Genomic DNA, 27,850 nt, shown 5'->3' on the forward strand with positions numbered 1-27,850 from the left:
GGGCGGCGGCCCACCCTAACAAGAGGAAGGTGGTGGGCAGAGAGGGCCGCATCTGCCCGCGGGGCCAAGCACAGGCCAGACCACTGCCCTTAGCATCTGCCCCTGACGGCCGGCGGCACTGCCCGTCTCCTTGAGCAACAGCACTGAACTTGCCTGGCCCGTGCATGGAGCTCAGAAACAATCCTGCATTGTTTCTCCAAGAGTGGGGGTAGGTTCTAGCCCCCCAGAAGCCAGGGGTGGGCACGCACCTGCGGTGACGGGGTCTGAAGAAAGGATTCAGTCTGTGCCCGTGAGACAGGTCTGACCCCTCCCCACAGTGAAGGAGGTCACCTCAGTCCTGTTGGGGACTCAACTTCATAGAGTCTCGCTCCCCCCACTTCCTGCGGGACACCTCTCAGAGGCCCCTGAGGGGGTCAAGCGCTGGGCCAGCCTTTCCTGCCTCCCGCAAACCCCCAACTACTAGGGTCCCAACAGAAGGTGGGTGATGGTGGGATCTGTGTCCCAGGACTCTTATCACCGGGCTGAGGCAGAAGGGACAAACATCTGGGGTAGTATTAGGACTGAGGGTGGTTCTGGGTGGAGGCGGAGGGAAGCTGGGGCCCGGGGCTAATGTGAGGTTCACGGATGCACTAAGGTCAAGGTCAGCTGTTAAAGTTCGGATGAGAATTGAGGTCAAGCTGAGGTTAGTGTGTCGTGAGGGGTTTCTGTGGGTTCTGTTTCTTTTGCGGAAAGTACACGAGCTTAGTCCCTCAGCCCTGGAAGCTGGCTCCGGCGATGGTGTTCCGAGGGCGGCGGGCCCACTTTGCTTACCTCCTCCCCGGCTGGAAGGATGGTGCTCTGGGCTCCCTCCCTATAAGGCGGGATCCTGATGTCATCCTTCAGAGCCTGCGGGCAGTGCCAAGCTCAGGGCTTCTCCAGGGGACGTGACCCTGAGCCCAGGGCTCCCGACGGTGAGCAAATGGCTGAGCCAAAGCTAGGGTGGCTAGCAGGGGCAGGTTAGGGCCCCCCGGCTCCCCATCCTGCCCGCGGGCGCGGTGGGGATGGCACACAATGCCAATGTTTGAGAGCGTCAGGCTTTCTGAGCCAAAAGCAACTTCTGTGCCCATCACAGGTTGTCATTCCCTGCCCTGGGCTGGCCAGAGTCACATCCTGCCTCTTCCTCCCCATCTCCACACTAAAACACAATTTCTGCTCCCAAACCTGTTAAGCCAAATCCATGAGCTTGATGGCAAACCAGGTTCCTGTTGGTCCTTGAACCCAATCCCCATCCGTGACCCTACAGTCCCCAGTTCTGCTATCTGTCCGGCTTTGCAATGAGCTGGAGGGGAGGGTGACTTAGGAGCTGGGCCTGGCTGGGCCGGCCACTAGCATGGAGTCTCAGTTTGCTTCCTTGTTTTGGTGAGGTGCAGGTCTCAGGGCTGGGGAAATATGCAAGCGTGTGCCCCGTACAAGAAGGGGCAGAAGAAAAGCCAGGACCTTTTGGGGGTCTCATGAATCATTAATTCACTGGAGTGAGCCACCTGATTCTGTCCTTTGTCCTTGCTCTCTGCCCCAGAAAGTGTGTTAGGGGCATCAGGGCAGGTGCCAAATAGAGGGTGACCTCAGGCGCCTGGCTGGGGTGTGGGGTGGAGCCAGAAACGGGCCCCTCTGCCTCTATGCTCACACCCCTCAATCAGCTGGGGCTCCCCCTGGTGCCTGGAGGCCCCTCTTTCCTCCACTCCACCAATCAAAAGCCAGATACTTAAGTGCTGAGAACAAAGACCGAAACTAAACGATGGGAGCTATTTAATGATTAATACCCTGGGTCTCTCCCAGCGAGATCTGTGGACTGGGGCCCGGTGAGGCTGCAGGCAAAGGGGCTGAGCAGGGTGTGAGCTGGAGGGGTGCCAGGACCACACCAGGACTGGAGGGGCTGGGCTCGGGGCTCCTGGTGGGAGGTCGCTGTGAGTGCCAGCAGCGTGTTGCTGCAGACCCCGAACAGGACGGAGTTGACCACAGCTATGCTCGCAATGGGGAAGCTCATTCCCTTGAAAAAGCCCAGAAGCTGTAGAAAGACATGGCGACCCTAGGGCAAAGGGGGCCTCCTCTTTGCCCTTCCCATCTCTGGCAGGGTCTCCTCTGGCCGGAAACCACTCCTGAGCCCTGCCGAAGGGAGGCTGAGGCAGGCTGAGGCTGGGGACAGCCTCAGGTCCATCCTTGGGGCACTGAGCTACCACCCAGCCCCCAGGAGGCCCCGACTTTGGTCTTCTCTCTTCCAGGGGCAGAGAGCCCTGCCGGGGAGAAGAAAACTGCTGCTGACCACCCAGATGCCTCCCATGCCAAAGCCCCAAAGAAGCAAGACACCCACCGACTCATGGCGGTAAGTCTTAACCATACAATCGATGATGCCCTGGTATGTGGTCTGGGTCTGTAGCCGCACCTTGGGGAGGAGGACAGAGCAGGCAGCCCAGTAGGGACGGGCAGGGATGGCTCCAGCCCCGTTCCTCCCTCTGCCCAGCAGGATGCCAGCAGGGCAGGATTGATAGGAAAGATCCCCATCAGCCAGGCCCTGCTCTCAAGGCATCCTGACATCTGGTTCAGGTGACATCCTTCATTCCTTGGGTGCCTCCCCTCGACTCACCTTTACAGTGTCAAAAGGGTGTCCCAGGACCAAGCCCAGAGCTCCTGCGTGATAAGAAGATGCTATAAGTGAGGCCCCTTGCGCCTGTCTGAGGAGAGGGGGATTCGGGCAGGAGAAAATGAGGCCAGGCCTTCCCGCCAGACTCCAAAGAAACTCCCTTTGCATCCTCCTCCACACCAAGCGCTGGGCTAGGAAGGTGTGGGGACAAGGGGACCATGGAGAGGGCCTTGGCCGTGCCCAGAGGACACCCAGGCAGAAGGGAGGAGCCAGCCCCAGACGCGGTGTCCTCACAGAGTCCAGCACTGACCGTCCTGCTTGCTTACCCAACTGTGGGACCGTGGGACAGATTCTCCAGTGCTCCTGCCTGCCTGCCCAACTCCTTCCTTCCTTCCACGCATGACTGCTGTTGAGTACGGGGCCTTGATCCAGACCAGGCCCTGCCCTCCCAGCACTCTACCCCCTCGGCCAGCAGTACGGAGCTGGGGGCCCTACGGGCAGTCTTGCTGGCACCCGGGGAGGAGAGCCCAGCCCCCAGGCCACCTCCCCACCTTCCGATCTTGCCCTCCATAGCCATGCTGGCCCTGGAGTCTTGGGCGAGGTCACAGCCCCAGGAGGCAGGTTTGGAATGACCCTCTCATTCTTCTGAGAGAACTGTCAGCCAGAAGCTGGGCTGGGTCCACAACACAGCAGGCCTCCGCGCCAGGACATGCAGCCCATCGCCGGGTAGGGCAGAGGCCCTGAGGGGAATGCAGGACAGCTGCTGGGGTCAACAGTGGAATTGCTTTCTGAGCCCCACGGGGTGGGCCTAGAGAGTGGGGTTCACGGCGAAGGTCTGCAGGTGTGTCTGGGAGAGGGCTCACCTTGGCCCTGCAGGTGAGGACAGCGTGGCTTAGGGACCTGCACCTTCCTCCCCGCGCCCCTGAGGCAACTGCCAGGAGGCATGGGGATAGCTGGTCTGGCGCTCCAGAGCCACCAGGGCTTTGGTCTCAGCTCCTTCTGTGTCTCCAGGCAGTGACCGACCGCTAGGGGGGATGTGACAGAAGGAAGAAAAACGTCTCACCAGAGATCCAGCCGGCCACAAACTCCTCCACGGGCATTGTCTGGCAGGGGCGGGAACTGGTGGCTCCGGAGAGGAGACGCTGGGGAGCGTCTGTCGGTCCCTGATCTCCCTCCCCCTCGCCCACCCGATAACCTTCCACTAAATGTTTAACTTGGCCTGGAGAATGAGCAGTGGCCCGGTGCCCAGACCTCGGCACCAGGAGAGGGGAGGGAGCCACCTTGGGTGGCCCTGACCCTGGAGGAAGTGTGTACGGAGTGTGAAATCTTCCGGGCAGGGATGATGGCCCGGTGGCCCGCCCCCTGCTGGCCAATGATGGCCTTGCAGCCTTGCAGCCCTGCAGCGGGACCAGGCAGGGCGGCCAGGCCCCAGCCAGCAAGGCCTTAACTAACCCTGCCTGCCCGACCTGGCCGGCCCAAACCCCCTCCGTCCCCACAGCGCCACCCACCAGGCTGCCGCCCGCCTGGGACAGGCGGCCAGGCCGGCAGAGATAGAGCATGGCCACCAGGGGCCAGGCCCTGCGCAGTCCCCGCACCCCAGGAACCCCCAGAGCCGACAGGGTGGGACCCCAGAGAGGAGTGACTCCCGGTCCTGAAGCCCTGCCTTCTCCCAGGGTGGTGTGCAGCTCCCCCAGCTCCCTTGTGTGAGTCACAAACAGCCTCCCTCGCTCGGCCTTCTCTTCTCCGGGCCTCCCTCCCAGGGGACAAGCCGGGGATTTGCGTGTATAAAGGGTGGCGGGTGTCTCAGCTCTGGGGTTATGAAAGCCCATTTCTCTTTGGACAACAACCCAAGCTGACAAGGCAGGGAGACCTGCATCCCTCTCTTTTCCTCTCTGCTTCCTTCGACCAACCTTCTGTGTGGCCAGTACACTAAGCGTGTTAGAGCGTGAATTATGATTCCACTCACCCATCGGCTCCTTACGAGCGGAGTCCGGTTAAATACGCTCACTCTTCCCTGTTTTTTTTTTTTTTTTTAAAGATTTTATTTATTTATTTTGAGAGAGAGAGAATGAGAGAGAACACATGAGAGGGGATAGGGTCAGAGGGCAAAGCAGACTCCCTGCCGAGCAGGGAGCCCGATGCGGACTCGATCCAGGGACTCCAGGATCATGACCTGAGCCGAAGGCAGTCGCTTAACCAACTGAGCCACCCAGGCGCCCTTCCCTGTTGTTTTGAAAGTGATATTTTACATCATTTATAAATTCGTTGCATCTTTTTACAAATCAGATGACGGCTCACGCCCCGTGTTTCTCACACCTGCCTGGTACTTTTCTTTTCCCTGCTCCCGTCCTCTCTCTCTCTGCCTGAGAGGGGCCAATGGACACCAGCAGAGGCAGCAGGGGCTCTGGTGTCGTCCAGACTGGGGTTCCAACCTCAGCTCTGCCCCCCACCAGCCCAGTGATCTGTGGCAAAGCACATGCTTCTGAGGTTCTTTTCTCCCATGTCCTTTGGGAGGCTCTGGAGGTCATCCAAGGGGGCTTCTGGGGTGGGGGTGGGGTGGGGATGGGGGTGTTCATGCTCAGGATCACCTCCATTACACTTCAGTGATTCCTAGGCAGTCCCATGGACTTGGAGACAGGATGCGGATGGACGGGGATGCACACGGCGGGGGTGGTGTAGAGCATCAGGGCAGACCCGAGGATGGGGGCACGGGCAGGCCAAGTGCTGAGGCTGCTGCAGATGATGAGCGTCCGACATTAACAGAGTGTATGGGGGGGAGGCGGGTGCTGATGTAACCTGTTGTCTACATCCACGGCCACAGGATATTCTGTCAGATTCTCTTCTTAGGCATGCTGAGAAGTGGGGCCGGGGCACAGAGATCCAGGGCGCAGGTGCCACCGCCCATAGAAATCTGTGTGAAGGCTCCAATTGTGGGTGCCAACCCTTGGAGTCCCCCCAGCCCCCTCCCTCTGTCTCACACCTCACCACCTTCCCCTAAGGAAATTGTGTTAGTCTTGCCTTTGAAGCATGTCCCAAATCCCACCCCTCCTCGCCTCCTCCACTGCTACCGCCCTGGCCCAAAGCCACCGTGGCCTCCACCTGGATTCCTGCCTGGCCTCCACCTGGATTCCTGCCGGCCTCCCTGCCTCCGCCCCTGCCCCCTTCCAGTCTGTTCTCCACCTAGTAGCCAAAGTGATGCAGTTGAAATTTAAGTCAGACCATGTCTGTGCTCTGCTCCACACCCTGCAAGGGTCCCATCCTGCTCAGGGTGAAAACCGAAGTCCTTCCTAGGCTCTAGGAGCCCTCAAGGTGCAGCCCCACAGTCCTTTGACCTCATCTCTGGGCACGCCCTGGTCACTCTGTCCCAGCCACCCTGGCCTCCTTCTCTTCTTCAAACGGGCTCCTGCCTCCAGGCCTTGTTGGCCTGGTCTAGCTTGGATTCAAACTTGTCACCTGCCGGGCATTCCTGGTGCCCCTTCCCTGGCTCCTCCTCTTCTTTCTTCCATGGCACTCGTGACCTGCTGATGTACCAGTAATTAACTTGTTGTCCGTCTGTGCTGGGATCTCTGGCTGTTTGTTCACTGATGTTATCCCGAAGGCTCAGCACAGCACGTAGCAGAGAATAGGCTCTCAATACATATTTGGTGCAAGAATGAATGAGTGGACAAGCGAGAGAGCAACATTAGCGGGCAGCCCTACAGCCAGCCCTGGGTCTCCACTTCTCTCTCCCCATCTCCAAAGGGCCCCAAAGAAGGTGAAGTCCCAACAATATCCCTACCTGCCTCTCCTGATCTCGTGGCAACTCTTCGTTCCCCGTCAGATGCCCAAGGACCAATCCCACTCACCCTTCCGCTTTCCCACTGTGGCCAAAGTAGAACCCACTCACCGCTACTTTCTCACGGGCAGACGGGTTTTAGGAAGCAAGGCTCATCTCTGATCTCCTCCTCCTAGAGCCGCCCCGGGCTCCTTGGGCTGTCCCAGCGAACCCTCCTGAGCATGGCTTCTCACCGAGGGCTGGGCTGCAGTCCTCATTCTGCTGCTTACTCTCTCCCAAGGCATAGTGGGCAATCCCTTCTGTGGGCCTTGGGTCCTTTCCTGCTTACAAAAGCAGGAAATCAGCCCAGCTGATGGCTGAGTCTCAGGCCTCTTGGCTCTAAAGGCCTGATGACCGCCACCCTCACATCAGAATGAGCCCCACTCTCTTCTCTCGTCCCACCCCACCACCCCATTCAAGGCAGACCCGCAACCCCTCCCTGGAGCCTTGCCAAAGGGCAGTCCCAGCCCGGGCTGGGCTCTCCTGCAAGTCCCACCAGGCCCATCTTCTGCCTGGCAGGGCAGAGCTCTGACCTTGTCCCCCCTAGCTCACAACCTCCAAAACCTCCTCGCCACCTGCCAAACCTACCACACACACACCCCCCGTGCCACCCCATCTTCACAGCCTCACCTGCTGTGCTCTGACTGCCCAGGGCTTCCCCGGGGTCCTCACCACAGTTCCCCCTACTGGAACACCTTCGGGAATCTCTTCCAGTGCCTCCCCCCGCCGCCACTGCACCTGGGTTCCAGGTTCCTTACCACCACTGTAAATACTGCCAGATGTTGGCTTTGTGGTTTGACCTTTCCGATCCTGTTTTCTCTACTGCACACCTCCTGGTGTGGTGTAAGAACTAAAGCACTTAGAAAAGAGTCTGGCACATTGTACATACACCATGAACGGCAGCTACTATTCCTGTTATTTCCACTCACAGGGACCCCGAGGGTGACATGAGGGGAAACAGGGGAAGGGCCTGGCACACAGTAGGGCTCAGGAATTGAGGACCCTTCTCTTCCTGCTTGTAGTTTTTCATAGCTCTGAAGGCAATTCTGTCATCTTACGTAGTTTTAAGCATGCATTTCTCGGGGCACCTGGGTGGTGCAGTCGGTTAAGCATCCGACTCTTGGTTTGGGCTCAGGTCATGATCTCAGGGTCCTGGAAGTGAGCCCCGCATCAGGCTCCACGCCAGCGTGAAGTCGACTTGAGATTCTCTCTCTCCCTCCCCTTTTGCTCCTCCCACTCATGTTGTCTCTCTCTCAAATAAATAAATAAAATCTTTAAAAGAAATTACTTAAAAAATAAAATAACCATGCATTTCTCCTGGCCTTCCTTCTTCCCCCTCTCTACCTCCACTCCCTGATTAAATCATAACTTAGCTTCCTCAGGGCAGGGCAGTGTCTCACCTGGGTCTCTGTCCCCTGCCCTAGGCCAGACCCCACACCCAGTAAGCACTCAACCACACTGAACTGTGTTCCCACTTTGATCCAGCTGGTTAAGGGAGGCCACCAAGCCATTGTGTCCTAGTCTGAGGGTCTCAGAGCTTAGAACCTGGAAGGAGATGCTTGTCTGTTTGTTTGTTTGTTTGTTTTGAGAGAGAGAGAGAGAGCACAAGCAGGGAGAGTGGCAGCAGGCTGAGGGAGAGGGGGAGAAGCAGACCCCTACTGAGCAGGGAGCCCAATGCGGGGCTCGATCCCAGGACTCAGGGATCATGACCTGAGCCGAAGGCAGACGCTTAACCAACAGAGCCACCCAGACACCCCTGGAGGAGATGCTTGTTATTGCACACTGTTCTCTCCAGCTGACATCTGAACTTCTTTGAGTCCTTAGTTCATGCAAGGAAGACATGTTGTAATGGGCTCAAGTGTGGGGTAGCATGGATTCTGGAGGGCAGGTAAAGAGCTGTTTATATTGAGGATACTTGGACTGGGTTAGGAGATGGGGCTGCCTTCCAATGCCAGGGAATAAGGGCAGGGTGAGCCCATTTCCCCTCTTGCTCCCCACCCCCATCCCTGATCATCCAGCCCATTGTTGTAGCTAGAACAACTTCTGGTTCTTCTGGCTCAGGAAGGTGCCCCATGGACCTGTTTTTCTCCCTGAGATCTACACCTCAGGCGTACACATGCTGGCATTGCCAGGACATGTTGGTGACGTGATCCTGGGATAGGTGGTTTCACACCTGTTTCTTTCCAGCCTGGGAACGGCTCAAGGTCTCCAGACTGTGTGTCTAAGATAGAGAGGGCTCATGTGACTGCTCCTTGGAAAATCAAGTATGCCTGGCCTGGGTTTCTAGCATATAATTGGAGAGTCGCTGGAAGTCATTGAGTTCAACCTCTTCATTTTACAGATAGGAAACTGGGGCCCCGAGGAGAAGGGGCTTGTCCAGGCTGAGTCCGGCCAGGGACCCCCAGTCTTCTGACCACGGCGAAGAGTCTATCACCCCTCATGGCCCAGGCGCGCCTGCTGTACAGGCTGCTGCCTGGGTCACCTTTACCCAGCACCCAGAACGGTGTGGATCCCTGACACGTCCCAGGAAGCATCTCCCTTTTACAGGTGAGGGGACCGGCCCCAAACCACACGCGAGTGAGCGCCCAGAGCTCGGCCACCATCCTCGACTTCCTTGAACCTTCGCGACACCTTGTTACAGGCCAGTGGGCAGGCCCGTGGGAGGCCACCTGGTGGCCGAGGACGTGAGCAAACCCGCGAGGCCACAAGGCGGGGCGTCCCAGGCGTGCGCGGGCCCGCGGGAGGGGTGAGGGCGCGGACGCCGGGCAGAGCGCATGCGCCGCAGCCCCGGGCTCCCATTGGCTCCTGCGGATTGGGAGGCGGGGCCGTGCGCGTCGCGCTTCCTCCGCCCCAGCTTCCGCGTCGCAGCCCGGGGAGCTGGAACCTAAGCGGTTGCTGGAGTCCTGGCCCACTTCGGGGCGGGAGCCGGGGCTGGGGCTCGCGGTCAGACCGGGAGCCTGCGCTGAAGCCGCGGGCATTGACTCCCTGCGAGGTGAGAGCGCGGCGACGCCCTGCGCGGGTCCCCGCCCCGGATGGGAGGGCGCCGTGCCCTGCCCGGGCATCCCGGCCAGCCGAGCTTCGACCCCGCTCCTGACCATCGGCGCCCTGAGCCCTCCCACCAGCCTCGACCTCGAGTTGGCTGAGGACCCACTAGTCTGCACACCGGTGCCTCCAACTAACACTGTTCACCTTCGCAGATCAGACGGGACTCCGCCTTTCTTCAGTGAGAGCTTGAGGGGCTCCCCAACCCTCACATCCCTGGACCCCACAGTAACCGTTCTTTCTCTTTCCCTCTGCAGATGGACGGGACAGAAGGCAATGCTGGGCACCTGGGCCCCGCTGAGCGGTCCCATCGAAGCAGCGTGTCCTCCGTGGGAACCCGAGGTGGGTCCCTGTCTCCATCACCTACCCTGCATAGGCAGTTGGAGCCCAGCCCCGGGGAAGTGGCCCTGGCTCGTCATCTCTTTCATTAGAGAGAATTTTATATATTCATTAACAAATAAGGCCTGTGGAGGTGTGGAGAAGTGATAGAAGACAGAGCAGCTGGGCTCTGTCATTAGGCTGTTGGCCAAGGTGGGTACTGTTTCTCATTTGTAAAAGGCGCATGTCTTGCAGAGCTGTGAAATTCAAATGAAATCTCATGAATGAAAGGTGACACGTTTCCATTCTTTGATTTCTTTCTCACTAACAGCGGCTTGAAAGCAGGGATCATTATTTTCATTTTATAAGGAAGGAAATCGGGCCCTAGAGAGGTTAAGTCACTGGATGCTAGAGCCTTCCCTGCCTCAGATGTCCCTACCTGAAAAGTGAGTCTGAATCACAGCCTCCTGGAGATGATTTTATGGTCTGTCAAGAAAGTAGCGGTTATAGCAGAACAGACTGGAAATCCAAAATGCACTTTCACTTGTGTCAATGATAAACTACGCCTTTGCCTTTCATAGGCTTCACCCCGATTTGATCCACAGCCACGCTTTGTTCGCCCTGCTTTACAGATGAGGCAACTGACACTCACGCTTGCTGAGGTCAGCCTGCTGGCCAGGGCCCAGGCCAGGATTGGGACCCAAGTATATCGGCCTCCAAGCTCGGTCTCCTCCACGGCACCTGCAGCTCGAGGGATGGGGATTTGAATCTGGCTGCTCTTCCAAGGGTCTCCCTTCGGCACCAAGCTCCAAATGAGAATGCCATGGGCTGTCACAAGTAAACACTGAACTTTTTAGACAGTCCTGAAAGGCCATGGTATTGAGTCCTGAGGCTTGAAGACTCCTATGGAAGCTAAGCCCTGGAAATTGCTTTACCCTGGGGCAGCTTTAAGAATCCTCTATTCCAGGGCGCCTGGGTGGCTCAGTTGGTTAAGTGACTGCCTTCGGCTCAGGTCATGATCCTGGAGTCCCGGGATCGAGTCCCACATCAGGCTCCCTGCTCAGCAGGGAGTCTGCTTCTCCCTCTGACCCTCCTCCCTCTCATGCTGTCTCTCATTCTCTCTCGCAAATAAAAAAAAAAAAAAAAAAAAAACCCTAAAAAAAAAAAAGGAATCCTCTATTCCGGTCTTAGCCTGGGCCAGAGAGAGATAGCTACTTGCCTAAGGACAACAGTGAGTTGGCAGCTCTCCTGCCTCCCAGCCTGATACACTAACTCCTATAATCTCAGAATGGATTGGGCCTGTCTCTACCTCAGTCCCCACCTGTGGAATGTTCTCTGTCAAGGAAGAAGCCCGGCAGAGTCGTTGGGACTGCCAGGAGAGGGTGCGGGAGTGCAGTGGCCAGCCTATTTGAACCTTTGTGAGTTAGAATGGGGCTAGGCTGGTCCCTGGGCCAAAGTTGCTGGGTTTCTGGGTGGTTTGAGGATCTCGAGTAAGTCTTAACAGCACTTTTCACAGCGTCCTTTGGGGCTGCTGGGCCTCTGTCTCTGGAGTGTAGCCTTGGTCACCCCAAGGGGTGTAGGGTGGGGGGTAGAGGGTTCCTATGCCTAGGTGGCAGGCCCAGCTGACCCCGCCCAGCCTCCATTGCAGCAGCTGATGTGCTGGTGTACCTGGCGGATGACACAGTGGTGCCCCTGGCCGTGGAGAACCTGCCGTCAGTCAGTGCCCACGAGCTGCACCGGGCTCTCCGTGAGGTCCTGCAGCTCCCGGACATCGCCCTGGATGCCTTCGCACTCTGGCTTGTGTCCCCCCTGCTGGGTAAGGCTTGGCAGTGAGAAGCCCAGGCTGGAGGGTTGGAAGGGCAGTGACCAGGGGCAGGGGAGGAGGTTGCTTCCAGAACCTCTGGCCACTGTGCATCAGGAGAAGGTGGGACTTGTGTATGGCCTGGAGCTAGCCCCCACTTTTAGGCCCCAGAGCCCCGAGAGGACTCCTGGCTCTTCTGCCCGCACCTTCTTTCTTTCTGCTGGTGGCAAAGGAAGGGTCAAGCCTGCCCCTCAGCCTCAGTGGTGCTGGAGCCTGGGGCATCAGGTGAAGCAGGACTGGGGGACAGGGAAGGAAGGGATCCACATTCACTGAGCATGTGGTCTGTGCCCCAGCCTGAGCTGGCATTTCTTGAGTGGAATTTCTTCTTACCCTAGTGGCCCAGCTCTGTGTTGCAGATGAAGAAGTTGAGGTTTGGAGTGGTGGGTTCAGTGAGTAGTAGGACTCAGAACAGAATGGAAGCAGGAACTGCATCCTGCTCCTTGGGGACAGGGAGGAAGGGGGGACCTGGCCCGGGAAGCAGCCACCCCTGAAGGTGGGGGGGGCGGGACAGGTGGGAACCCGCCTTTTCTGCAACCCTGCTTGGCTTCTGGTCCAGGACCATCTGTGTCCTGCCCTTTCAGGCTGAGATCGCAAGGCAGGGTTGGAGCAGGAGTGGGGGCAGGGGAGGTCCCTGGGGCCTCCAAATAGGGCCTCTAACCTGCTGCTTGCACAGGAAGGGGGTCAAAGGAGAGGAGGCCCCAAGAGGTGCCAGGGCCAGGCATGTCTGCTGAGCTTAAATACTCTCCTTTCTTGTAGAGGAACAGGGGCAAGAAGGGGGTGACTGGTCCCTCGGGACCCCTAGCAGTTACCTCTTTCTTGAGGCCAGTGGGATATGTGCCTCTACCCTAGAGGGGGACCTCTGGCAGCCTAGTAGGAGAGGGAGTGCCCCTCCCATGTGTCTGCGTCCTGTCCGTTCCCCCCCCCCCATGGAAGCTTCCTGTGCAGCTGCTGCTCTCACCCACCCTCTTCCTGCTGACATGTCTCCTCCACCCATTCCCCACCCAGCCCAGCTGCCCCTTTATCACCCTCCGGGTATTGGTTGGAACTGTGGGCCCCTTGGTTTGTATCTTTGGGAGGCGGGGGGTGGCTGGCCCCCGTGCCGCCTCAGGCTCCCTGTCCCTGCAGCTGGGCCCCTTGTCTCCTCCTCCTGCTTCCTCCGCCCCCACTCCCTGTTCATCACATTCCTGCTCCCCCCTCGCAAGAACATGAATGGGCTGCCTTTGTGGCCGGCAGGGTCACCCTGGGCCACCGCCCTGTCCAGGACAAGGGTGGCTAGAGGCCCCAGCCTGAAGTCAGCACCCACTTGGTTCCCAGGCTGGGTTTCAGGAAGCCTGAGAGGCCATTTCAGCTCTGACTCGGGTCCCTCGGAACCCTTGGCTGCCCCCAACCCCGAGTGGGTTAAGCAGTGACAGATGCCCCAGGGCTATCAGGCAGGGACGGGGTGCAGCCTGCTGGAACCGCCTTACAAGCTGGCTGTTTGGGGAGTGTTTATCCTCAGTGCCCTTGTCACTCTGCGTGGAGGAGTCTCCAGGGACCACCAGTCTCGTTGGGTGAAAACCTCCAGGGGAAGGCCCCACCCGAAAGTGTGTGGGACCTCAGGGTCAGGGTCCTGCTGTGATCATGGGAGTCCTCTGAGCTGCTGGGGCTCAGGGTCAGGACTGGGCTGTAGGCAGAAGGAAGGGCACCATTGTCCCGGGTCCACTCTCCTCCTCAGTGTCTCCAGGGGTCCCAGCTCATCAGGTAGAGCCACCTCCAGCACCCCTTTGCTGGCCGGTGATCTAAACGCTGGGGACACAGTGGGAAGCAGGACTGAAAGTGTCCTGCACTTAGGGACCTCACTGTCTAAAATGCAGTACAGGAGCTCGGATCCTGGTTTAGCCACTAACTCTTGGTGGCCTTGGGCAGGCACTGTCCCTCTTTGGGCTTCAGTTTTCCACCTGTTCCGTGGGTGGTCTCTGTGCCCTCTAGCTCTGGCATCCTAGGAGTGTCCAGGCAGAGAGCACACAGAGGCCCCACTGAGTGGCCGGGTCGGTGGGGTTGCAAAGGGAGCCTCTCTTGGAGGGGAGAGGACCCTATCGTTGGGGGTGCGTAGCCAGTCCCCCTCCTGGGGAGTGGTGAGGCAGGGGTGGCGACGGATGGGTGTGGTCAAGGATCTGGGTTGGAAATGAGGGCTGAGGAGCCGCTGGGAAATCTAAATCTGAGAAGCATTGGAGGAGAAGGGGTGTGAGGAAGCCAAATGCAGGGGTGGATGGGAGAGGCTGCGGGCAGGAGGGAGGTCAGTTTGAGGACTGTGGCTACTGTTTTGGTTAGCATCAGGGGCCAGATGGAAGCCCAGAGAACAGAGATGAGGACCTTTGACTTTAAGCCGGCACCGGGCCCTCTGGTGGGGGGTCAAGGAGGGAGATAGGGCTCAGAAGCGAGGTCAGAAGGCAGGGGAAGTCAGTTGATGGCATAGATGTTACCATTCCTTGCTCTTTTATCCATAGCAGCCGTACTCATTCATCACTGATGGCTTGGAAATGGCCTCTGACTTCTCAAAGGCCATGGTCCCCGGCACATGAGGTGAAAGCACTTTCTCATTCCTGGCCCAGGGTGTTGAGTCCCGAGGCCAGCTGGCTGCCCAGAGTCAAGGGGCCGGGTGTGAGTGGTGCACTTGGCCACTCTGCCCACCTCTGTGAGGGCCTGTGGCGGGCCAGGGGTACAGCAGTGGATGGGACAAAGCCACTCTTGCCAGAGTGACCTGAGGACTCACTGGCTAGTGGGGCATCGACAGGGAGGTGACATCAGATGGTGGTAAAAGCAACCAAATGAGGGTGCAGTTGGCGAGGTGGAAGGTGATGGGGGCGCTGCCTCAATGAAGGGTCTGGGGAAGGGGACACTAGAACCAAGACCCAAGCCAGCCAGCCATGTGAGGGTCTGGGGAGGGAGAGTGCCTGAGGCAGGAGGAACAGCAAGTGCAAAGGCCCTGAGGCACTGACAGGCTGGGAAGGTTCAAGCAATTGAAGAAGGCCGGTATGGCAGGAGCAGAGTGGGAGAGGGAAACAAGAAGGAAATGAGGTGGGGGAGCTGGATGGCATGGAATGAAGGTCAGCCGGAGGTCAGGCCTGGTGACGGGGAGGCCCAGGCTGGGGCAGGGGAGGGCAGCCCCTTGGGCCTCTGGGCCTCAGTTACCAGCTTTGGGTTCTGCTTCCTGAGGCCCTGTGGGGTTCGTCTGTACCACCATCCCTGGCACTTTCTATCGGCCAGAGCCTGCGCTCCAGCCCACCCTCGGTGCCATAGTCAGAGGCTGGCGCTGCCTGGGGCCCGACCCTCTCTCCCCTGTGTGACTTTGGACAAGTAACTTAACCTCTCTGAATCTCGTTTCTCCATACGCGTGATACTGTTATCACGGGGCAGATGCATGTAATCCGCTGGAAGTGTTTCTGGAAGCTTATACCTGCTCAGTTAATACTGACTGTGACTGGGGCGCCCGGGGGGGCTCAGTCGGTTGAGCGACCCACTCTCGGTTTCGGCTCAGGTCGTTACCTCAGGGTCGTGAGATCGAGCCCCGCATCAGGCTCCGCACTCAATGGGGGATCTGCTTGAGACTCTCTCTCTCTCTCCCTCCCCCCCACCCCCTGCATGTGCGCACGCACGCGCTCTCTCCCTCTCTCTCTCTCTGTCTCTCAAATAATAGATAAATAAATCTTAAAAAGAAAAAACCGTCGGCCACGACTGCCGTCCCTGTTGCTGGGTCAGCGGGCGGCAGTCGTCCCGCCGAGGCCACAGACGCAGGCCCTCTCGTCCTGCAGAGGTGCAGCTGAAGCCCAAGCACCAGCCCTACAAGCTGGGCCGCCAGTGGCCCGAACTGCTGCTGCGCTTCACGGACGCCCCTGCCGACCACGTGGCCGTGGGTTAGTGGGGGGGACAGCCCCTCGGGCCCCTGGGCCTCAGTTACCAGCTTTTACAGGTTCCTTGAGGGGAAGCCGGGAGAGGGTGGCTGGGGCGGGGGGGGGCGGGGGACAGCAAGCACGTTGAGATGAGCCAGGCGTCCCACTCTCGGGACGGCCCTCAGGTCCTGTCGGTCGGGGGGAGTGAGGGCCGGGCTGGGCCGGGCAGGGGGGCCAGGCAGTGACCCCAGCCTCTCTCCTCAGATGAGCCTTCCCTGCAGTTCCGAAGGAACGTGTTTTTCCCAAAGCGGCGGGAGCTCCAGGTGAGGCCGTGAGCCCCGGGTGGGACCACCCATCGCTGGTGCCCTGTGTCCCTAGAGCCCTGGGCGCTGGTGCGCCGACCCAGCTGAGCAGCCCCTCCCTACCGCGCCGGCCCGCAGATCCACGATGAGGAGGTCCTGCGGCTGCTCTACGAGGAGGCCAAAGGCAACGTCCTGGCCGCACGGTACCCGTGTGACCTGGAGGACTGTGAGGCCCTGGGCGCCCTGGTGTGCCGTGTGCAGCTGGGGCCCTACCAGCCGGGCCAGCCCACTGCCTGCACCCTGAGGTGAGGGCCCGTGTGACCCGGGGCAGGGGCCCGGGGTGGGGAGGGCTGCCCCGGAATCCTACTTCCAGGTGATCTTCCAAGATCGAGAGTCAGGAGGCCTCGGCCCTGGGGCTGGCCCTGATGCTGTGTGACCTTGGGCAAGTCACCCCACCTCTCTGAGCCTCCTTGCCCTCATCTGCAGTGGGCCGAGGGGCCTGAGAATTGGGAGGTTTGGGTGAAGTGACATCTGGGAGAGGAGCCCCAGGTGTGTGTGAGGGTGGAGCCCAGCCTCCACCTGAGGTCAGGAGGGGCTTGAGCTTGTTCTTCTGGGGTTGCAGCCGGGACTGAGCACATACTGACCCCCCGTCACCAGTGACAGCCCAGCTTTGTCCCAAACTCCAGGGACAAGGCGCCATTCCTCAGACACCCCAGCACGCTGGCTCTATGCTTCCCACCCCCCCTCAAGAGGCCGCACTCCTCGCTGTGTCAGTTGAATCTGCCCTGGAAGCAGACCAGGCCATCCTCCGACCTCCATGAACCATGATCCTGAGGTTCAGAGATAACCCTGGTGGAGATGAACTTCAACACAACCTGCTCATAGACCCACGCCCCGCCCCACCCCAGCACTGCAGGGGACAGTGTGTCGGAGGAGACGATGCGCAGAGACAGGGCCCTGTGCCGGGTGACCAGCAGCTGGGGCCCCGCATGGACCACCCCGCTCAGTTGAGCCTCAGGGCTCCCCAGCTGGGCTGGTGGCCATAGGAGCCCCAGCCTTGGGGCATGGCTGTTGCCGTTGCAGCTGATAACAAACACAGCCCAAAGCGTTTATGCTCGAGGGACTCTGTCAGCCTGAGCAACGGACAGTCCTCCTTCTCCTGGTGCGGCCCTGTGTCCTCTGGGCCGGCTCGCACTCAGGCAGGCCAGGTAGCCACAAGAGTTGCGTATTGGCAGGGAGAGGCCTCTCCCCTTACACACCAGAGTCCTCAGACTCACGCCGACGTCCCCTTCCCCTGGCTGGAGCCTCAGGTCCACCCGAAGGGGACACCGTGACCAGGGCGCTGAGAGGCGGGCCCTGAGCCCGTACAGCCCCCATGGTGGGAGTGAGGAAGCCTGGATTTCCAGATGACAAGTGACAGTTGTGGCTGGAAGAAGGCATCTGGGGGCACAAGCCACGAAAGCCATGGCAGCCCCGAGAAGGGTGGCGCCCCCTAGACACCCCTCCTCACACCGCCCCACGGTTGGGCCTCGGGCCAGCACGCGTTCCGTCCCCGCCTCAGCCCTGCTGCTGGCCGGGCTGCCTTTGCCGGTGGCCTGGGGCGTTCGGGCAGCAGAACCCCTCCCCTCTGAGGTGAGAATGGCATCCTCAGCGACAGTTGGTGCCAGGCCCGTGCCGCCGCCCTTCCACGCAAGTAGCGGTTAGCGTTCTTGTTTTATCCGCGGGGAACCCCTGAGAAGGTGCTCGCTGCCCCGAGACAGAGCCCCGGCTGCGCTCGGCCCGGGAGCAGTGCGGTACCCCGGCTGCCTGCTTCACGGTTGCGTGATTGGAAGCCTTTCCTTCTCGAACCTGTGCTGACGGATTGTGGGTTGGTGGTGGGTTTTGTTTTTGTTTTTGTTTTAATATATCCCTCTTTGGCAGAAAATATGTGGAGAGCTATAGGTCACTTGCCACACCGTGTTTTCGCTGTCAAAGTTCCACTAGCTCGGAAATCCAAACCTCTCCGAGTCGGTGACACGGGAGCTGCGCTGAAACCCTCCAGCCACGGGCTGGCCGGGAGCCGGGCCTGCTCGCAGCTCCCCTCTTGGTCTCCCGGCCTGCCCTTCAGGCCCCTCGCCCACCAGGCGTGCTGCTGGGCCCGCGGTCCTGGTCCGGGGCCTCGCCTGCCCTTGCCCGGGAGCGTGCCACCCCCTGAAGCCCTCGGCCCCCAGTGCCGGAGCCCCTCCTCATGCCGGGCACCCATCTTCCTTCCTCTGCAGGGAGAAGCTGGACTCCTTCCTCCCCGCCCACCTCTGCAAGCGGGGCCACGGGCTCTTTGCTGCCCTCCGGAGCCGAGGGGCCAAGGCGGGGACAGGCGAGGAGGGCCTGCTGAACGCCTATGGCCAAGTGAAGGAAGCTATTGGCAGCGACAGCGAGCATGGGGCCTCCCTGAGCCCCCACTACCGCGCCTACCTCCTCAAGAGCCACGAGCTGCCCTTTTACGGGTGAGCGACTCCCTGGCTGGCATCCTCACGGGCAGCCGCAGCCCCGGGGGCTCTGCTGTCCCCTCCCCCCGGCAGCCCAGCGGTCTGTCTTGGCCTTTGCCAGCACAGCCTGCCAGGGTGCCCATCTCTGCGCCAGCCAAGCTCTGTCCTCACGTGAGGTGTGTCTTCGTGCCAGCACCCCGGGCCCCACGGGTACCGAGCTGGACGCCTATCCTTCCCTCGCTCCCGTCACAGGCCAGGCCACCAGACGGGTCCTCTGCTTCCACCCGCCATAGTCACTGGGTCGGTGGACCTGCTGACCTTCCACTGAGCCGGTTCTCTCTCTCACGCTGTCCACATCGGCTCGGTGGCTCCTGTGTACCTACCGTGGCATTCTGGGCGCTGCCAGTACCTCGGGGGCAGAGAGGCCTGGCCCTTGCCTGGTGAGGCTGACGTTCCAGTGGGAAGGGAGACAGCAGCAGAGGTAGGAACAGACTGCAGGCAGGCAGGCAGGGGGGCAGCCGGGCGACCAGTGGGGACAGCATGACCGTACTCGGAAGAGGAGATACGGCTCAGGCCAGGCGGTGATAACGCCAGAGATGTTGAGAGTAGAGTCGACAGAATTTGCGAGATGGATGTGCAGTGGAACGGATGAAGGAGAGGAGAAGCGACTGGAGGATGGCATTGTCATCAGCCGAGATGGGCCCGGGCCATGGAGCGGGTTGGGGAAGGTTGGGGGTTTGGTTTTGGATGTGTTGATCTTGAGATACTTGCTAGATACCCACCTGGCGATTCCGAGCAGACATTCAGGTTTCGGAGTCTAGAGTCGGGTCATAATTGGTGGGCATCAGCATTTGGGTGGTTTGAAACCTGGAGCCCCAAGATGTGGCCAAGGAGATGAGTGTGGACCAGGCATGAGGAGGACCCGGGCCAGCAAGGCGGGCAGGTGAGTCTACGAGCCAGGCAAAGGGAAGTGTCCTACAAGGGAGTGACCAGGCATCCCATGCTGCTGCTTCCAGGTCAAGTTCAACATCCCCTGTGAGGCCGATAGTTGACCTTGGCTCCAGCCTCATGGGGGTGGCAATGGGTGGAGGAGAGGGAGAAAAGACCGGAGATAGCGAGTGTGACCAACTCCTTCAGGGGTCAGTGCCATGAAATGGAGTCAAGAGGTGCAGCATTTGTGGCTGGAGTGGGGGCAGAAGGTCTTCGATTTTTATGATGGGTGAAATGCGTGTGTGCAGACAGACGATCGGCGACAAAGTGGGGTAGGTGAGGGCAGGCAAGTGGCTGCCCCGGGTCGCTTCAGGGACTCAGTGAAGTAGGAGTCCGCGACAGGAGTGAGGCTGCTCTTGGGGATGGGAGGTAGCATGTGCATGTCCCCAGGCCCGCCCCGGGGCGAGGGTACAGGCAGTCACAGAGCGGGATTCAGCAAGGGCTCTGGCTGAGCCTGGTGCAAGGGGGCGATGGGCCAGGCAGCCATAGGAGGGGGAAGGACACGACAGGGCCATGAGAGGGTGGCAGCTCAGTGAGATGGCATATCAGGGCCACTGCACCCTGTCCCATCCCCTTCTCGGTGTCGAGCCCGAAGCCTCCCGGGGTGCTCCTTCATGGGCCCCCCACACAGGGGCAGCTGGACCCCACTGCTCCTGAAGGGTCGTGGCCTGACAGGCACGGGCCACGGGGCTCTCCCCACCCTGACATAGCCTGGCCGCCTCCTGCAGCCTCAGCCTGAGTCCTGGGGCTCCAGGCCGTTCCCCGAACATAACTTGCTGTCCCACACCCAGGTTCATGCTCTTCCCTCCATCTGCAGTGCCCACCCTTCTCTGTGCCCCTCAGTTCCTCCCCCTGCCTGTTCAAACCTTCCTGTCCTGCGTGACCAGCGCAGCTGCCACCACCTCCAGGAAGCCTCCCTCCCACTCCCTTCTCAGTTTTCGTTCACCCTTCAGTCACCAAAACAGCTTAAACTTCTCATGTGCCCGGGACAGGGCCTGGCCAGAGCACTGTGGTGATGGAGCCCAGACCCTGGCCCGTCTGTTCTTGGTGCCCGAGGTGACAGGCTAACGGCAGTTCCCCTCCGCAGGTGCGCCTTCTTCCATGGCGAGGTTGACAAGCCGGCCCAGGGCTTTTTGCATCGGGGTGGGCGGAAGCCAGTGGCTGTGGCCATCAGTCTGGAAGGCGTGCACGTCATTGACAGCAGGGAGAAGGTACCTCCAGCTCCTCCAGGGCGGGACCTGGGTGGGGGGCGGGGGGCCTCACTGGAGAGGGAGTAGGGCCCTTAACCCAGGCCTTCCTGGTTCTCCTGGGCCCGTGGTTGGCCTGGAGGCAGACTAGATGGCTCATCTGGCCTCCCTCCCTCCGATGTCCTGGGGCTTCCGGTGTCATCCAGGAGCTTCCTTGAGGTCTGCTCTAGATCAGCTTCTCTGCCTAACAGGCTGAAGCAGGAGGGTGACCGGGGCAGGGGGAGGCTGCAGCTGGGATTAACCCTCTGAGTGGAGGGAATCTGGCACGGCCTGGCCGCTCTGTTGGACCAATGGCTAGAGACTCGCTATTGGTTTTCCAGAAAAGCCTCACAACTAGAAGCCCTCCTTGATTGCCTGAGTCCTGCTTCTCCCCGCCCCCTACCCACCGCCCCATGTTTGGCGCAGGCTCTCTCTTGGTTCCCTATGTAGAAGGTCGCATCCGCATCCCGCCCTGTGGGGTGATTTGCACTTGGGCAGGAATCTCTCCTAAGCCAGCGGGCAAGTGTTGGGTGACTGCCGCTTGTCCCCAGAGTGGGACCTCAGCCCCTCCTGGGCACCTGGGCCCAGAGCCCAGCTCAGCCTCCTGCTGAGATGCTACTCAGCTGAGCTCCTGGAGAAGGTTGCCCCTCCCACCTGTCGCTCCCCCCGTGTGACTGCCCCAGCTGTCAGGGGCTTGGCCCGCTGGTGAGAAGTGTGGCAGCTTAGGAGCTGTCACCTCCCCAGACCACAGTCCCCTGTGAGGGTCTGATGAAAGCAGGGACGCCTCGGAGAGACTCGCACAGGAATTTAGATTCAGCCTTAGAGGTAAATAGCCTGGCCAGGTGTCCCCTCCTGGTGGCACCTGAGCGGGACAGGGTAGAGGAATGGACTCCGCTCAGCCGAATCCAAGCTCTGCGTCTCCCTCTGGGCAGCACGTTCTGCTGGGCCTGCGCTTCCAGGAGCTGTCGTGGGACCACACCTCCCCCGAGGAGGAGGAGTCTGTCCTGTGGCTAGAGTTTGATGGGGACAACGAGGGCACACCGGTCAACAAGCTCCTCAAGATCTACTCCAAGCAGGTAGTGGGCGTTGCCGGCACTGGGGTGGGGTGGGGGCAGGGTAGCTGGGCGCAGGGCGCCCCAGACTCTTGGAGGCTCCAGGCTGGCTGACGAGGAGCTGAGAGGGCTGCTGAGGGCCTGGGGACCAGGGAGGGGCTGACACCAGCTGACCTGGAGCCACCTTGTGAGTCAGAAGGCCTGGTTTGGCGCCTCCCTGGGCTTCCCGGCGCTCTGTGACCAGCCCGCACTGGCTCTCTGTCCGAGGCCCCCTGGGAGTTGGGTGCTCTCGGAGCAGGGCAGGCAGGGTAGGGCGAAGGCCCCAGAGGGCCTTTGTTTCATGCCCTTTACTCAGCGCCCACCCCTGGCCCTCCTGCTCCCGCCCTGGTCATGGCACAGGCCTCCCTCCCACACCTTGTCCTTCCCGCCCGGCACTGACACTGGTCGGGATTCCTGCCCCTGAAAGCACACCTCTGCCCCGGCCGCCATCTGGGGCACCCTAGATCCCTTTTTTAAAGTAAATATTTTATTGAATTATACATAGAGACAAGCGCCCAAATCCTAAGTGTATAGCTCAACAGGTTTTCCCAAAATAAACCTATGTAACACCTTTCAGGCTGCGAAATAGAACCAGGACCCCAGGAGACCCCTCAAGCCCCCTCCCAGGCCTTCCCTCTCCCCCACCAGGGGACCCCCATCCTGACTTGTTTCACGTGGAGTCGTTCTGGCTGGTTTTGAACCTTCTAGCAGCAGGGTGTTCTCTTCTCTCTGGTCCGTTCCGCTCTGTCCTCGCCCGGGTAGGAGCTGCTCGATCTTTCGAGATGCTCTCTGGTCTTCCAGCATCCAGATTCGCCAGTCTTGACTTCCACGTTCCATCACTGAGGGACACCTGGGTTTCCGGTTTGGGACCGTTGCCAGCAACACTGCCACGGTCACACGTGTCCTTCGTGCCCATGTGCAGGAGCGGAAGGGCCAGCTGTCCCCAGCGGTCATGCCCCTGTGAGCCTGCCCCGCATCCTCTTAGCCGCTCTGGAGGGGGAGTCGCGCGATCTCCTGATGTTTTTTTCCTTTATTTTTCAGTCCGTTGTACTGAGGTATAATTTACAGTCAGCACCCGTTTTAGCAGTAAGTTCTGACACATCGACGTGCCCGTGTAACCAGCACAGTCGGGCGACAGAGCAGCTCATTTGCTAAGCTGGTATCTTCCCAGACCTGACACGTCTGTTTACACCTTTCGTCTGTTTTTTATTGGAGTAACTTGCATCACCCCCCAAATCTCCACATGGCTTTTGTTGCCATCTCCCCCCTGTCTGATGACGTTGAGCAGCTTTTATGTATTTCCTTGCCATCTGGAGATCCTGTCTGTTGAAGTCTTTGCCAGTTTTTCTTTGGGGTTGTCTTTTTTTTTTTTTTTTTTTTATTCATCGTTTTGTACATTTCTTATTGCTTTCAGAGTCATGCCCCACCAAGGCATCAGGTAGCCTCCCCTTAGCTCTCCCTAGAGTTTCACTTTCTCCAGAGCGAAATAAATACACTCAGCTTGGGGCACCTGGGTGGCTCAGTCATTAAGCGTCTGCCTTCGTCTCAGGTTATGGTCCCAGGGTCCTGGGATTGAGACCCGCATCAGGCTCCCTGCTCGGCGGGAAGCCTGCTTCTCCCTCTCCCACTCCCCCTGATCGTGTTCCCTCTCTCGCTGTGTCTTTGTCAAATAAAGAAATAAAATCTTTTTAAAAATAAATAAAATAGGGCGTCTGGGTGGCTCAGTTGGTTAAGCGACTGCCTTCGGCTCAGGTCATGATCCTGGAGTCCCTGGATCGAGTCCCGCATCGGGCTTCCTGCTCGGCAGGGAGTCTGCTTCATCCTCTGACCCTATCCCCTCTCAGGTGTTCTCTCTCTCTCATTCTCTCTCTCTCAAATAAATAAATAAAATCTTTAAAAAATAAATAAAGTAAAAAAAAGATTTTAATTTATTTGAGAGAGAGAGCATGAGCCGTGGGGAGGGGCAGAAGGAGAGAGAAATAGAAAAGCAAACTCCTCCAAAAAATAAAATAAAAAAGAAAGAAAGAAAAGCAAACTCCCTACTGAGCAGGAAACTCGACGCAGGGCTCGATCCCAGGACCCAGAGATCATGACCTGAGCTGAAGGCAGATGCTTAACCGACTGAGCCACCCAGGTGCCCTTCTAATTCTTTTTTTTTTTTTTTAAGATTTTATTTATTTATTTGACAGAGAGAGACAGCGAGAAAGGGAACACAGCAGGGAGAGTAGGAGAGGAAGAAGCAGATTTCCCGCGGAGCAGGGAGCCTGATGCAGGGCTCGATCCCAGGACTCTGGGATCAGGACCCCAGCTGAAGGCAGACATTTAATGACTGAGCCATCCAGGTGCCCCTCTAATTCTTAATAAAATTTCAGAAACTAGACATTTTATAATTTTAAGTCTGTGATTCAAGTTACTTTTCTACATGAAGTGTGATATATAGATCAAGATTCTCTCTTTTTCTTTTTGTTCCAGTGTTATTTGTTGAAAAGACTACTCTTTCTTCGGTGAATTGCCCTTGTGTCTCTTTTGCATTTCTTTTTTTTTTTAAAGATTTTTATTTATTTATTTGACAGAGAGAGAGAGAGCACAAGTAGGCAGAGCGGCAGGCAGAGGGAGAGGGAGAAGCAGGCTCCCCACTGAGCAGGGAGCCGGACATGGGGCTCGATCCCAGGACCCCAGGATTATGACCTGAGCCAAAGACAGCCGCTTAACCGACTGAGCCACCCAGGCACCCCTCTCTTTTGCATTTTTTTTTTTTTTAAGATTTTATTTATTTGCGAGAGAGAGAATGAGAGACAGAGAGCATGAGAGGGAGGAGGGTCAGAGGGAGAAGCAGACTCCCTGCTGAGCAGGGAGCCTGTTGTGGGACTCGATCCCGGGACTCCAGAATCATGACCTGAGCTGAAGGCAGTCGCTTAACCAACTGAGCCACCCAGGCACCCTCCTTTTGCATTTCAATTGGCCAAGTGTGTGGGGTTCTATTTCTGGATTATCTGTTCTGTGCCCTTGATCTATGTGTTTGTCTTTCACTAATACTACTGTATTGATTACTGAAACTTTATAGTAAGTCTTGAAATCAGGTAGTATGATTTCCAGAACTTTGTTCTTTTTCAAAATTGTTTTTGACTATTCCGGTTCCTTTGCATTTCCATATACATTTTAGGATAAGCTTGTTGATTTCTGCCCTTCTTTCCCCAAAAAAACCTTCCGGGATTTAGATTAAGATTGCATTGAATCTGTAGATTAATTTGGAGAGAACTGACATCCTAAGTCTTCCAGGCCATTATTTGTCTTTGATTTTTTTCACTAATATTTTATAGTTGTCAGCATAGAGATATTGTACATCTTCTATTATATTTACCCCTAAGTATTTCTTTGCTTTGCTTTGCTTTCTTTCTCTTTTTGGTACTACTGTAGATGATACTTTTTATTTATTTAATTTTTTTTTAGTGACATAAAAGTTTATTCTTCTCTCAAATAACATTATGGGTAGGCAGTCCAGTCCAGATCTGTTGTTGTGAACTCAGAGTCCTTTACCTTGTTGCTCTGCCATACCTTTAAATTCACCTCATGGTCCAGGAGAGCTGCTTCAACTCCAGCCATCACATCTACATGCTAGACAACAGGAAGAAGAGAAAGGGAGAAACACCATGACTTTTCATTTCAATTTTCGGTTGTTCATTGTGGTATGTAGAAATACAGCTGAGGGGCGCCTGGGTGGCTCAGTCGGTTAAGCGTCTGCCTTCAGCTCGGGTTGTGATCTCAGGGTCCCGGGATTGAGCCCCACATCGGGCTCCCTGCTCAGCGGGGAGCCTGCTTCTCCCTCTCCCTCTGCCTGCCGCTCCCCTTGCTTGTGCTCTCTTTCTGTCAGATAAATAAATACAATCTTAAAAAAAAAAAAATACAGCTGATTTTGTTATCTGCATACTCATATGCCCTGCCACTTTGTTAAACTCACTCACTGGTTCTGTTAGTTTTGTTGCAGATTCTTTGGGGTTTTCTCTGTAGACAGCCGTGTCGTCTGTGAATAGGGACAGTTGTATTCTGGCTTTCCAGTCTGCGTGCCTCTGTCTGGCCTAATTGCACTCTTTCGGACCTCCAGGACGGTGTTGAATAGGTGTGAGCAGACATCCCGACTTGCTCCTGACCTCAGGGGGAAGTATGTTCAGTCTTGCTCGAAATAAGTATGGGTTTAGCTGCAGGTTTTTCAGAGACACCGTCACTGGGTCGAGGAAGTTCCCTTCTATTCCTGGTTTGCCAAGCATCTTGAGTGGATGTTAATTTTGTCAAACGTGGTGTAGTTTCAGTGGCAGGCCCCCTGACCGTCAGGGAGCATCGCACTGTGATTGAGGCCTTGTCCCAAGGAACTGAGAGGGCTCCCTGTTGTGCTTACAGCCCAGGGCCCTCTGTCCCCATTGGCTGCCGTCCTGTTCTCCAGCCGACTGACTGTAGGTCTGCTTGGCGGAGTCTCAGTGACAAAAGGAGGCAGGTGTGGAGAATGGATGCTGGCTTTTGCTCCTGGGCCCCCTCCCCAGTATGGGTTGTGTTGCTGCAGGGCCACCCTGGGCTGCACTGGGTGGGGGCAGGCACCAGGCCACTTCTGTGTCACCGTGGGGCCATCCCCTTGGCCTCTGACCCCGCTCTTCCTGTCGGTCCTCTTCTTGGAAGCACCAGCAGGCGTCGACCCGCCTCGGTCGCTGCCGTGTCCCACGGCCCATCACAGCACCTGACATGGGGTAGCCACTCTGCAACTAAGGGACGCCGCCCGCTGACAGCTTCCTGTCTGTGGATTCATCCGACCCCTGGCGTCCCCATCATATGGTGTCCAGACCGTGCTCGCTGACAGCCGGTCACTTCCCCTTTTCTGTCAACATGTGTTACATGTCAAATTTGTTGAGAAGGTAGCACTTTTGAAGAATGGGCTCAGAGGCAGCCACCTACCGTCACCCCGTGTGGCCTGGCCACCACCTTCCTTATAGGCCTGCAGGTTCTTCTCTCAGACAAGTCTCCGTTCCTACAACCCAGAAAGCCCCGCCTGGGTCCTCTTCCTCCCTTCCTCACCCTCCGGTAACAGCTGAGCTTCTTTCCCCCTCTGGCCTGACTGCTGCAGCCCACAGCACTCAGCCTTCTGGGCCTGGGCCTTCTGCCAAGAATGCTTTCTTACCCACCCCACCTCCCAGACCTGAGACGGGGACCCCTACTCGTCCATCAGGACTGACCTCTAAAGTCACCCCAGATGGATGCCTCCCCTGTCGTCGCCCCCAGAGCACCCGACTCCCCCCCCCCCCCCGCCTTCCTTTTCTTGTGTAAATGATGTTTGTCATCTGCCTGCCCCAGCAGAAGGCAGGGGCCCGTCCATCTCATCCAACTCACTCCACGGAGTATGGAAAGGCTGGGCCTCAGGAGGCCTCAGCGTGGCCCCTCTCTCCTCCCCAGGCCGAGCTGATGAGCAGCCTCATCGAGTACTGCATTGAGCTGAACCAGACGTCAGAGCCCGCCGCCCCCCAAGAGAACGTGTCCGGCCCCCCCGCCGCCACTGGCTCCCCGCCGCCCCCCGCTCAGCGCCCACCGCTGCGGAGGCAGGGCAGCGTGGTATGCAGCCGCCTCCAGCATCTCTCCACCATCGACTACGTGGAGGAGGGTGAGCACGCACGCGCCCGCCACGGGGGCCCCAGGGACAGGGCTGCTGAGCAGTTCGGAGACAGCGAGTTAGGGTCCAGCTGGCAGGGACCTAACTAGAGAGAGGGCGTGAAGCCGGGTGAGGGTCGCGTCTTGTGAGCTCTGGGACTGGGAATGGGGGCCTCTGGGGCCCTGGCATCCTTTGCTGTCCCTGTCACTGCCATGTCCACAGATGTGTTCCTTGCGGCCGTGTCCAGATGTGACACCCTAGAAACTGCCTATGTCTGTTATTTCAGGTGTGGGTACAGAAACAGTGGGGCCACGTCCGGTGGAATCAGGGCAGCTGGTAAACGGGCAGTGCTCTGAATGCAGCGTGGTGTCTCAGACCGAGCCCTGGAGCAGACAGACGTTTATGAAAGAACTGGTGAAGTCTTGACGTGTGTGCTTTAGTTAATCATGTGGCACCAGTGTTTATTTTTTAGTTTTGGCAAACATACGATGGTAACGGAGGATGGCAGCCAGCATCATGAGACGCTGGATGAAGGCATATAGGAACTCTTTGTATTACTATCTCTGCAACTTCTCGATAAATCTAGAATTATTCCAAAATAAGCTTCTAAATGCAGTAACTAAGAC

At 58.2% G+C, this 27,850-nt stretch overlaps 2 protein-coding genes across 5 annotated transcripts in view; one reads left to right on the forward strand and one right to left on the reverse strand.

Annotated features, from left to right (window-relative positions):
- SLC25A45 (solute carrier family 25 member 45) overlaps nucleotides 1-3,830 on the reverse strand; it is a 5,132-nt gene extending 1,302 nt beyond the window's left edge. The window contains exons 1-3 of the mRNA XM_035012385.1: nucleotides 3,681-3,830; nucleotides 2,621-2,664; nucleotides 2,348-2,419 (exon numbers count right to left, since the gene is read on the reverse strand). Coding sequence (XP_034868276.1) covers nucleotides 2,348-2,419; nucleotides 2,621-2,664; nucleotides 3,681-3,717 — 153 coding nt within the window. The 5' untranslated portion in view covers nucleotides 3,718-3,830. The remainder of the gene's footprint in view (nucleotides 1-2,347; nucleotides 2,420-2,620; nucleotides 2,665-3,680) is intronic.
- A 5,456-nt stretch (nucleotides 3,831-9,286) lies between these two features.
- FRMD8 (FERM domain containing 8) overlaps nucleotides 9,287-27,850 on the forward strand; it is a 21,549-nt gene continuing 2,985 nt past the window's right edge. The window contains exons 1-10 of one of the 4 annotated variants that reach the window (XM_035013214.1): nucleotides 9,287-9,423; nucleotides 9,731-9,815; nucleotides 11,428-11,607; nucleotides 15,444-15,545; nucleotides 15,786-15,844; nucleotides 15,962-16,128; nucleotides 18,082-18,306; nucleotides 20,366-20,489; nucleotides 21,437-21,580; nucleotides 27,032-27,236. In XM_035013214.1, coding sequence (XP_034869105.1) covers nucleotides 9,731-9,815; nucleotides 11,428-11,607; nucleotides 15,444-15,545; nucleotides 15,786-15,844; nucleotides 15,962-16,128; nucleotides 18,082-18,306; nucleotides 20,366-20,489; nucleotides 21,437-21,580; nucleotides 27,032-27,236 — 1,291 coding nt within the window. In that variant the 5' untranslated portion in view covers nucleotides 9,287-9,423. Of the gene's footprint in view, nucleotides 9,424-9,504; nucleotides 9,655-9,730; nucleotides 9,816-11,427; nucleotides 11,608-15,443; nucleotides 15,546-15,785; nucleotides 15,845-15,961; nucleotides 16,129-18,081; nucleotides 18,307-20,365; nucleotides 20,490-21,436; nucleotides 21,581-27,031; nucleotides 27,237-27,850 lie in introns of those variants that run through there. The other 3 variants (XM_035013216.1, XM_035013215.1, XM_035013217.1) reach the window with 3 other exon arrangements.

This window comes from Mirounga leonina, unplaced genomic scaffold (genome assembly GCF_011800145.1).
Source record: "Mirounga leonina isolate KUSES-001 unplaced genomic scaffold, KU_Mleo_1.0 Mir_166, whole genome shotgun sequence".
NCBI classification, from domain to species: domain Eukaryota; kingdom Metazoa; phylum Chordata; class Mammalia; order Carnivora; family Phocidae; genus Mirounga; species Mirounga leonina.